This window comes from Diadema antillarum, unplaced genomic scaffold, assembly GCF_040938485.1.
Source record: "Diadema antillarum isolate AM-2024a unplaced genomic scaffold, OU_Dant_1.0 scf00000007, whole genome shotgun sequence".
NCBI lineage: Eukaryota > Metazoa > Echinodermata > Echinoidea > Diadematoida > Diadematidae > Diadema > Diadema antillarum.
This window is the reverse complement of record NW_027270896.1, coordinates 2,642,851-2,654,930: the sequence shown is the minus strand read 5'-3', so window position 1 is coordinate 2,654,930 and position 12,080 is coordinate 2,642,851. Positions and strand designations below refer to the sequence as shown.

The 12,080-nt window shown below is 38.8% G+C and overlaps 1 protein-coding gene across 1 annotated transcript; it reads left to right on the top strand.

Annotated features, from left to right (window-relative positions):
• Positions 1-1,347: 1,347 nt before the first annotated feature.
• LOC139716632 (uncharacterized) lies at positions 1,348-12,080 on the top strand. The gene is made up of 6 exons (XM_071628161.1): positions 1,348-1,947; positions 2,676-2,856; positions 4,059-5,414; positions 8,765-9,022; positions 10,811-10,938; positions 11,871-12,080. Exons 1-6 carry the CDS (start codon positions 1,348-1,350, stop codon positions 12,078-12,080), a joined length of 2,733 nt encoding a protein of 910 aa, XP_071484262.1.

The following is a 12,080-nucleotide window of genomic DNA, read 5'->3' as shown; positions in this document are numbered from 1 at the left end:
AAATGCAAACAAACGATGAAAATAACTATGATGATAGTATTGATATAAATGGAAAACAGTAAAACTATATTTTAAAATGTATGTACAATAGATTGTTACTTTAGCTCTCTTGGTTTGGCTAGAGCTGTAGAAAATAAGAGGACAAATCTAGACTGTGGTCAGAGCATCGCTCTATATACTGCATGTAAATCATTATGTAAGTCCTCTACCGTATGTCCCCCCCCCCCCCAAAAAAAAAAAGAAGGAAATTACGAAGGGATCCTCCGCGATGATAACTTTAAAACTGGTGAACTTCTATCCAAAAACAATTTCAGGGTATGAAACTATAACTTATTACCCACATCTTACAGAAAACCCCATCCGGTTTGCTTCAGTGGTTAAAGAGAAATGAGGATCTTTGTAGAGCATGTCTGGAATCCCTCCCCTCCAAGTTCTGTCCATAGTGTTCACACATTGATACGCAGTAAACTTTGGAGAAACAGACCCATGACAAGCTTTACAATGATCCACATTTCTCTGTGACAACTTAACCAAATTGCATGGGGTTTTCTGCAAAATATAGGTAAGATGTTATATTTTTAGATACTGAAATAGCATTCAGTCAGTTTAATCATATTGAAAGTTGTTAATGTGGAAATCCGATTATAATTTTTTTTGGGACATACTGTTAGTGTACAAAGAGGAGAAAAATCGCTTTTGTTAAAAAAAAAGAAAAAAGAAAAGAAAAGAAAAAAGACCTCTCCAAAGAGATTTTCCCCAGTGGTGGGAAGGAGAAAAATCTCTTATGGTAATGGTCCTCTCACACAGCCTGAATGCTGTGCTGCCCTCTTCGATCACATGTTCGATACGATCATGATTACGATTATGAGTACATTACAGTAATTAACCAGTCGTCTCATTAAAATAAGAATATGAATGTTTGATACTTCACTATTTTAACTTAATAAACTCCTGTTTTAATAATTTTTTTATTAATTTAATAAATTATTAGATAGATAATACATGCAATCCTTTGATTTTATCCAAAAGATCTGAGAAATATAGAACTAAATTTACAGACGGCTCATGACTCAATCTACAACGTAGAGCACACAAAACGTAACAACAACAACACGATGAAAAAGATAAAGTCGCATCTGTACTGTACTTGTGTTTATACGCAGGAAAGAATATTTTCTGGGATGACAGCCGTGGAAAATGAGGGAATTTGTGGCAAATGCAATGCGTCTCTTCGATTCTACAGAGAACTGCTAGTGAGTTAAAACTCTGTACAGCGTGGAAGCGGTTTTGTCACATTGATGTTTAAATCAATCGTTGAAAATGCAGCTGATTTTGTGTGTCGCATGTATGATACTGCTTGTGGCTGGTGTTTGTGTGGATGACAGCTACTGTTTTGCGCTACGGAGAGACAGCCGCTCAGTGGACAATGGTCACGTAGGGAAGAAGGGTCGCCATCTGCCATCTTACCCGGACTATGCAAAAAACGACAACCTTCGTGCATTGCCCACTTGTTCTTCAGCACAAGCCTTCGATGTCAGCGACAGTTACATAATCAGAACAAAAGACTCCAAAGAAAATGGTGCATATTACATTAATGCCGTGAAGGTGAGAACATTTGAGGTGTGTCTTGAACAGTGCTGTTTGAACGAAGTCTGTGACACTGCCATCTACAGAAGTGATGAGAGCTCCTCCGACCCAAACGAGGCGAACTGCTTCTTGTTTGAGTGTAGGCCAGAAGGTGATGGTGGTCCCAATGTCTGCTCATTCACGTACCACAAGGGATATGTCAGCAGTATTATGCTTGAAGGTGTGCGCGAACATGGCATCGAGGACCAGCAAGGTGAACAAGACCCACCACGTCCAATCACTGTGACTGAGGAACCACGACAGACGCCAAAAAGACAAACAGTGAATCCAACAACACTTCCACCGCCACCTGTAGTTCTAGTTGGTAAGAGTCTCAAAGACAGCGATTTTTGGCTTGAATTTTTCATCTCACTAACTAAGGGCAGTTCAAAGGCATTGTGTCATTGCCATTGAATTGATGCTAGTGAATTGCATCCATTGTGTACGATAAAGTTGTGTAAAAATTGAGTAGATCTACGTATGCAGAAATTGGAGAATACCCAGCCATGCTGATTATATTTTGTAACACCCAGCTGGGGCCAATGGCAATGTCCAGAAGTATTGCAGGTTTCATTGAAAACATTTTCCCAAAATTGTACCCTACACATGTCTATTGCAGATACTTGATAGATTCACTGTACTTTAAAACAAAAGATGAGAAGGTACCTTTTATTGACAGTTGGTTCCGAGTTTCTTTCATTGTCCATCTGTCAAAGAAAGCATTGGTGTGTGCAAGCACAAGGATGAGTTTGTCCCCATGCCTTCATATGTTAACAATGTACAACTGTAGGCAGTGTAGATGTGAATTCATGTTTTCATTCGTGCAGTACGATTGGCATTGAAACAATCACTCTCAAAGTGTGAAATCATCTTGTCAAAGGCTGTGTACACATGAATTTTCATTATGCTGGATTGAAACTGCTCCTCCCCACTTCCCACTTTATATCAGATGGGTGTATGGGGGAGGGAAAAATGGGCCTTTCACGCTTTAAACAAACTTGCATCACGGAATATCAATGTTGTGTTTGTGCTGTTTTCAGTGAATGCAGACGAACGAATCATCAGACTGCGAGAGTGGCCATGTGCAGTGCACCTCTGGAGAGTGCATCAACGAGCTCTATGTCTGCAACTCGGTGGTTGACTGCAGAGATGGCTCGGATGAAGCTCATTGCAGCACTGCAGATGAAGACACTGATGGGGCGGAACTGCAGAACGAGGACACCCATACTGGTGAGTGTTAGTCGTATGAATACTTTCTTCCACTACCATGTGAACACTGTATCATCCAATGCACAGGGTGTAAGTCATAAGATTAGGCTGTTCACGCTGTACGTGTAGAAGATTTAGCTTTATAATTTTTTAGGCTAAATCAGAAGATTTACATAATGTAGACTGAGATACCACTGGACTGTATCATTGCAAAACTTCAAATTGCAGCTTTCTGAACACTTTTATGAATTTCCCTTTTGTATACTGCATGGGATCTTTTGCTTTGGTTTCACTTAGTGAATTAAAAATTCATTATCTTCAAGAAGTTCCAGCTCAAAGCTTGTGATAAAACTTTGCGAAATTTGCTTAGCTTCCTGCAAGAACTAGTTACTTTGGTTGTAAGTATACAATCTACACAACTTATCAGAGCAGCTACATTGTTGTCAGCAAACTGACTTCTAAATGAACATGTATCCAAAATAAATTTATAAGAAGAGAAAGGGAAATGGAAAAATGAAATATCTGCAAATATCACTCTATGAACTGATATTGCAAGTTTGGGTGAAGTGACTTTACATGTAACTGTCATGTCATTTAGCTTATTGAGCATTGGCACAGTGCTGAAGGGGTATTAATTTTTTTGTTTTCATTTTTGGGGCAGTAATCTCATACTGCATTGCACTACAGCATTCATGTACATGAATGTTCCTGAACTGAAAAAAAAAAAAAAAATTAAGAATAAAAATCAAAATACAAAAAGATACAAAATACAAAATACAAATATTTCCATTGGCATAATGTACTTATTATTATGTACTGTATTTTTAACCAGCTACCGTCACTGAATTACACACAGCTATCATGCCATTGCTTTGTTTAGCAGGTGGCATGACAGCTGTGTGTAATTCAGTGAATTATAATATTAAGATGGCATGATAGCTCTGAGTAATTCAGTGATGGTAGCTGGTTGAAAATGATTATTAGTACATAATGTCAATGGACTATATTACTATTGAATGCATAAAGATGTAAAATATAAGGTGGAAAATGTGATATTTTGGCTTTTGATCCAGATTATTTGTACCATTAACATTTCCAAAACAATGGCAAAATGCCATGTATGCTAGTGACTGATTCACATCAAATTAACATCAGACATAAAATCATTTAACTTTCTGTAACCGGTTTGCTTCCTCTCTTAATGCTTCATAATATCCATGCAGCTAAGAAACTGACTACTTCTCCCCATCTGCCTCCTACTAACCCACCAGAAGCAATAATAGCCGATGAGTCATACCAGTATAAGACAACTGGTGACAGAGATAGTCAGGCCAGTGATAGGGACTTGACTTATGAACATGGATACCAGAACCTTGCTGACGAATTGAATGACCAGCTACCAGACCGCGTAGATGACAGCAGTACCAGGCAGTTAGGCAGAGGCCAGAATGATCCGTTCGATGACACAGAATCCCAACGCAACGTCAATGATATGAGGGACCGACTGGAAGAAGAGAGCAGGGGGAGGGATCTGAAAATGCCGACATACCAAGACTCGGCCGGTGTCAAGCAAGATGAGAAGAGCAGCGATCCTGACTTGGCAGATGTTGAGTGCCAGGGCACAACTTGTTACGACGATAGCCCAGATAGAGAGGAAAGTCTGAACGATGGACTTACAGAGGACTTTACAAATATAGGGCGTCAGTGGAGACCAGAAGATTCCAATCAGCAGGAGAAGATACGGCAGGACAACCAAGATGCAGGAGCTCGTGAAAGCCACCTGTCACCATCAAGGGACAAAACACAAACCTTTGATGACGGAGACATGGACAACACTCCATATGAAGGTGAAGACATTGCAGATGGAGCTGATGAAAGCGATGACGACCAAGGTACTAGGCTGGATGAGGGTGGCCAGAGAAGCGCTGAAAGAGCAGAGAGTGCAAGAAAAGGTGGATACCAGACCAACGGACACCTGTCAGATCTGGAAGACAGAGATGCCTCCTACCAAAGAGAGCGGGAGTACAGTCCAGAGCAGAGGAAAACTACTTATGACCGCAACTCTGGTGTGAAGTACCCTGCAGATGCTGCTGATGAGAAGACTAAACCATACAGGGAACAGCCACAACGGGACAGGATCAAGACAAACAACGACTGGGGATTTTCCAACAAGTCTCCAAAAGTAGACTCACGTACAACGCCAGACCCTCCCCGCCGGGGTATCTCGCAGTCAGATCCAAGACACAATCCAGGATACATCTACAATAGTGACTACTATAGCTACTATTACCCTGTGGATAGTCAGCAAGGTCCATTCAAGCAGCGTACACAGTACAACAACTGGCCAGCATCCAGCAGGAACCGGGCCGAGAGCTACAATGAGAGAAATCCTCAGAATGTTCCGTACAACCCGTCTAGGAATCCTAACAGAGGCACTTCTTACGACAATGGTCGTTCCAATTACAACAGACATGATGTTAATGTCTATAGTAATGGACGTTCCCCAAAGGGCCCTACTGAAGTTGATCAGCAAACTGGAAGGAATAAGTACTATGAAGACAACAGGGCTGATTACAACAGTGAGTAAAATTTGATGAGATCCACATGCATGCATCAAGGAATCCTGTTTGTGTCAAAGTGTAAAAAGATATGTGTCTTTTTTTGTGTGTAAGTGGCTTAACCACTTTATATTTTCGCTTTTTTTTCTTGCATTTCTTCTAATGTGTTTCCCATTTGCAAGAGAGGTGCCATTATACATGTACTCTTAAATGTGCATTGTTGCAAGATATTCTTTGCTTATCCTTCATGCAGCAATGAAGTTTGCTGAATTACTTTTGTACATATTATTTTTCCTTTTTGTCAGAAACAACTCTGCTTTATTAAGAAAAATATTCAAAATGGCTGTGTGTACATGCAATTGTAAAATAGAGAATCAATTTTATATGAACAGTATTATCTGTATTTCAAATACCGGTAATCAAATCCTGGATACCGAGCTGCTAGTGTACAGTATTCTACAATAGTATATGCACAGGTATACAAAGTGTACTTCTGTGTTCAATGTACAATGTAAATTACATTGGTGAAGCTACAAAAATTGTACATAACATAATACTTGCAGTTTACCCTGGAGGCCAAAAAAGAAATATGTTTTCAATACTCAGTATTAATTAATGGAAGCAAAATCTCAAAGAATTATTTCAGTCAGCCTGTTGGAAACATTGAATAAAAATGACTTTTTACCTGAGAAAACAACAGATGGCAATGTGCAGCAGTTTAGGCAATGGCGTGGTCACCAAGCCATCAGAACTATTGGGGGTGCCAGTGATGTGCTAGTTTCCATGGTCACTGGCTTCCTTATGACATACAAATGTATGACACTGTTGTATTACATTTGCAAAATTTTAAGTTTGTTATTTATTACTTGTTCCTGTTGGAACATTGCTTTCTGAAAGTGAACATTTCCTTGTAATTACATTTAAACAAAAATTCTGTGAAAGATTTTTTTAATTTTTTTATTCAGATTTTATATTGAAAGCACTACTGCTGAACTGTAAATGAGGACCTTATAGTACTTGTACATTATTTTTTCTTGTTACCCTGTACAAGGATTTTCCCATATACAAAGTAGACCATCATTATTTTTGAGAAAAAGATGTATCCTTTAGTATAGTCTGTACACACTTGTAACCTTTGCTTCACTTCCATTCAATGTGTACACTGTATTGTACATCTGTACATCATTTTAGAGCTGTGTTGTTGTTTAAACTGTGCTATAGATGTAGTGTCTTTGTGTTATGATGTTTTTGTGTTTGATTTTCTAGTGATATTTAAATGACATGATCACATCGAACCTTTTTGTGGGTGGTAATATGATCATTCCCAGTTTAAACTGAAAATGTATTCTTTGTGTTGCATAATTGTTTGATGTGTACAAAGATGTGTAATGCATAGTGCATTTGTATACATGTGTTACTTGTATGTAGAGCAGTGTTTTGTATGGTTCAAGTGGTACAAAGTATGTTTTGTGACAAAGATGCTGATACTGTGGCCAATGTTTATTCAAGTAGTCAAAATACATGTGTTTAAAAACATTGTGTGTATTTAAGAGCAAGGAAAGCTGATCATCAATCCAGTATCATTGTAGACTGGTTTGTTACTGTACATGCAAGAGTGCAGTGTGAGCATGTTGTTTGGAATATTACAGTTTGCTGGAAATCTACATTTATCTGCATGTATACTGTATTGATTATGATGCACACTATCTATGCAAGTTCAAGCAAGAGCTACAGTGCAAATACATTGTACATGTATTGTAATGTGCCTCTTTAAAGGAGTTGCACATCGTACACATGTATGTATTTTGTGAGCTGCAACTCTTCAGTATCTGTGTGTATGCACATTCTTCAGGTTAGAGTGAGAGAAGTCAGTGTAATGAAATCTATTGCATTCAACTTGGTCTACACTCCATGGTCTACACTTGGATCCCATTTACAGTTGGGCTTGTAATTTGTGTTCTTTGTGAAGTGTATTTTGTAGGGGCTTCCTCAATTAACCCCCCCCCCCCCCCCCAAAAAAAAAAAAAAAAAAAAAAAAAAAGGTGAATTTTCATCTGTGATCTTTATGAATCTGTTTGATTTGACTTAGAAGTGTCAGCAATATGCACCCCTTTTTCACAAGAAACTATAATCTTATAAAAAAATATATATTCTTTTTTCAACAAAATGTGCAAGTACAGAAAAAGATTTTCACTGCTCAATTGTCTGCATTGCATGTTAGGCCTTTGTGATGTACAGCACATGTAATATGGAAAACAAATTCTATGGTCATTCTGTATTCAACTTTGGGACTCAGATGAAGTACAGGTATGGTACTTGGCCTGTAGGATGTCTCTATGAGGGTACCCTTATATTACCATATTGCAGCCACTTGCTTCATTAGTGATGTGCAGACTTTCTTTGAAATCTTTGGGCTTATGTATGATATCTTTGCTAAGATCTCAAATGCCCCGAGGAAAACAGGGCTGTTGATTCCACTTGGAAAATGTTGAGGTATCTGGCAGCTTCTGACAATCCTTACAGTGTACATGCAGGGAATACCGAAGACCCCAACTTACATGTACACATGTATGTACAGCGTATGTACGAGCCTGTACAGATGATGCCTGTACATGACGACTTGGGCATCCTGTACACAGTGTACACGGGGCTGCACACTAACCCATTTTTTTCTCCTGGTCCGATCTGTCTCTCGGACCAGTACATACCTAGTTTTTCCATGTTTCACTGGTCCATTCCTAAAAAATTTACTGGTCTGACAGTGATTTTTACTGGTCAGAGACTGTCGGACTAGTGCCAGTGAGCAGCGTTGGTGTACAGGTAGTGCATGTATACAGTACAGGACTGCTCGACTGGCTGGCCCTCCATTGGCAAAACTCTTTTAAAACCATGATAGAAAGCATCAGCCATGGGCTCTATGATGCTCATACTGGTGAAGGAAAGTGACATCAGCCATGGGCTCTATGATGCTCGTACTGGTGAAGGAAAGTGACGAGAAACTGTAAAGGCTCATACAAATGTATGTACATGTACTTACAATAGTACAGTACATTAACATACATGTATTTCAGGTTCCATCATTTTAGCTGATACGATTCCGTTACTACTGTACATACAAGGGTTGTACATTGTAGGAGCGTCGTGTATCCTGAGCTTAACCTGTAAAGCACTTTTGACTTTACCGTACATTGTATTTGACACATATACATTTTAAAACAGTACATTGACCTCTGTTTGAAGTGGATCCCAAGTATCATTGCATGGCACTCTCTTTCTCCTGTATGGCACCACGTAATAATTGCCTGTATATGCCTTATCTTTTCCTCCCTGTCGCACCTCCTCTGTCTATCCAATCACTTGCTGGTAACCAGACTTGTGGAACACCTGGCCGTATTACTACCCCAGCAGCGTTGTCGATGAAAACGAGTTCGATGATGACGTCCGCGGTCGCAATAGTGCGGGCCGGGGGAAACCCTCCCAGGCTGCTGGCAGTGGTGTCAGCCGCCTCAGACCCCGCCCCAAAGTGCATCAGACTAATGGTATACCTCACAGTGTCACCACACATACTCACCCTCCTCCCACTCCGCCCGTCACTCTATCCCCTCTCCAACTTGATATTGTAACCAAAGGTAATCATGGTTCTTCTAACATGTATTACTAATATGCATTTTACTGATATTATGTCGCATAACAAGTTGCATCCTAAATGTTGCATCAATGTATTGAATCTGTGCATGATGCATAACTGACATTATGCATGGCAAATCTGCTTAATTATTGGCCAAGCCCGCAAATCTTCTTTTTACTTTCCAAAGCTAACTTTTACTCTCTTGAAGAAGCCAGTCATGCATGTTGCTAACACTTATTCTCTTCACTGCTGACTTGAGCTCTAAGCTTTACCCGCTTTTTGATACATTGTTTTATACTGATGTTTGTTTTTAGTTTTGAATTGTTTTGCCATGTATTATGTACAAATTTGACTTTTTCTCCAATTGTGATTGTGTTCTTTAAAACTGATATTCCAATGCTAAGTTACATTTCATTCTGCAATCTCATTACTGGCTGTCAAGAGTTACTGTATTTTGCTTTATTTACTTTAAATTTTTATATTCTTTCCATCAGAAAATAATGATACATGTATTTTGCTCTTGATTTGACTACCTTTGTACATGTAGCATTGGCCTTTGCCCTGAAATGATAACATTATCTATGCTTTCACTGAAAATTGTCACCTTAGAATTGGCATGGCAGCATTTTTGCCCCATGATTTCATAGATTTAGATTGATTTTTACTTTTCAGTTGCATCTTTTTCTTTTTAAGATGAAGATAGTAAAAGAGAGAGATAGAGAGAAAGAGAAAGAGAGAGGGAAGAAATATACTGGAACAGAACAAAACAAATGAGATTCTCAAATGTTAAAAGAAGTTAAAAGATATATTATATTTTGTCAGAAGTGTGTAAAACAACCCTGTTTACAGATTGATCGCTATGCCGTACAGAGTTGATTCAGAGTATTTAGAATTGAGAGACTTTGAAGTCAATCATCATATGATTGGCAAGGAAGAGTATAATTTCATTACTCTTTGACCTACATGTAAAGGAACCTACTGTAGTGTGCCCTGTTCAGCATCAAATGGACACTTTAGAATCTTGTCGCTGACAAGTTACATGGATTTGTAAATTTTTAAAGTGTAAATTACAAATGTACCTACTGTATGCAATTGTTACTGCATTTTGTTGTATGCAGTAGGTATAGTATACAATACACATATACCACTGATATTCAGGCCCATGTTGGCATGTATGTTTTAGGTACAAAAACTGTAGATTTGTCAGAAGACCATGACAGTTTAACATTCTATTTTGTTTATATAAAGTAAAGAAGTATACAGCAATGCATTTACTTGAGAGAGAAAAAAGTGTAGACAGTTTGAGATTGCGTTTGTATTTGTTCTGTTCCTGTAAAGTTTGTAAACATGTTAAATACATGTAAACGAGGAGTACTAAGAATCCCCAAAATGTGCAATCTATAACATGAAGGTACATATAAATGCATCGGAATAAGTTTTAACATTTATTATCATTAAATAGTTTACAGCTATGTATGATATAAAAATATATGTACTTGTTTATGAATTCTTTAATCCTGTCAACTCTTTCAATGTTTTGGCCCTATTCCTGGTTTTGCGCCATGCTACAGTGTATTTTCTAAATGTTTATTTCTTCTTTCATGAACATTTCCACTTTAATTGACTTTTAAATGCACCACTATAGTACAGTATATTCATTGTAATTGGCTAATGTTTATTTGGACTTTGATAAGTCATGAATATTTAATTTCTGCATTGTTGATGTATTATCTCAAAGTATGTATCTTGTCTCTCCTTCACTGCACACAAACTTCACTTGTTCGTGAAGCAGTTGATACAGTTGATAAAGGCAGAACAGACACTGAGGGCGCCACCACACCCAGACCTACCAGGGGCAACAAGACGAGCCCAGCCAAGGAGGCGGAAAGCAATGGCTTGATGGATGACACCAACGAGGTAATTTATTATGATTTTCAGAATTATACAACTTTGTATGATGCCATGTCACAACTGTGAATGTACAGAATACATGTACAATGTACAATGTACCTTGTGAAATACAAGTATATCACCAACTGTGGAATGTTGATCTCACAATATCTCTTGGTACAATTCATCATGACACATTGGTGTCTGATTTCATGAACAAAACTGGGACTCATGAAAGTCTGAATGATTTTACAACAGCATGATTATTACAGTACAATGTACGTCATCCTTATTTAGTTTAATGTGAAAATGAAATGAGGTAGTGATGCTGGTATGATACTGTACTTAGTGTACTAGCTGCTACAAGTTTCCGTACAATACTGCTGGAAAAAGGCATATTACAACCCTTTATCAACAGTGAAGTAAATCCCATAACCATGATGCAAGCTATACTGTAGCAATTCTCTGAGTGCTCATTCCACTACGGCAATCTTAACACATGCTGCACATTTGCTACATCCAGTACAGCTGAGCGTGTGAGTCATTTTACTGAAATTATGACAAATTTGCTCTGAATATTCTTTGGCCTGAGCACTTGTGAATCAGTGGGTCATTTCAATTGAACATTTAACACATGCTAGGAGTATTTGTAGACTGAAGACTTGTGAATGAGTGATCCATTTTAATGAAACTTTGACACATATTGTGAGTATTTTCATGACTAACTACTACATGTACTGAATGCACGGGCCATTTTAATGAAGCTCATACGCTGTACACATACTACATTGCATGAGCATTCTTGGACGTACATGAGTACTTTCAGCCTGAGCTGAAAGTACCTTGTACCTTTTATCTTTTCTGCATGCCCTGCATCTGCCTGTAGTTTGTACTGGTATATTATGGGATTTTGGATGTAAAGATTCATGTGACACATTTTGGACTGGACTTTATACCAGCAGGTTGATGCGGTGGAAGTAGTCCGCGGTGAAGGAATGCCGACGGCGAAGAGCGCCATCCTTGCCCTGGTGGTTGGCCTGATCATCACCGTCTGCCTCCTACTCATGGTCGGGTGCCGGCTGCGCTACATGAACCAGCGGCTGCGCTACGGTCGTCTCAAGACCAGCGCCCACGATGCCGACTACCTCATCAATGGAATGTACCTCTGA

Bases quoted from the DNA above. Each gene is read 5' to 3' on its own strand.
- LOC139716632 (XM_071628161.1), top strand. From the start codon at position 1,348: ATGATACTGCTTGTGGCTGGTGTTTGTGTGGATGACAGCTACTGTTTT. The intron at 5,415-8,764 runs GTGAGTAAAATT...GCTGGTAACCAG, and splicing joins CAACAGGGCTGATTACAACA to ACTTGTGGAACACCTGGCCG. The intron at 10,939-11,870 runs GTAATTTATTAT...ACTTTATACCAG, and splicing joins TGATGGATGACACCAACGAG to CAGGTTGATGCGGTGGAAGT.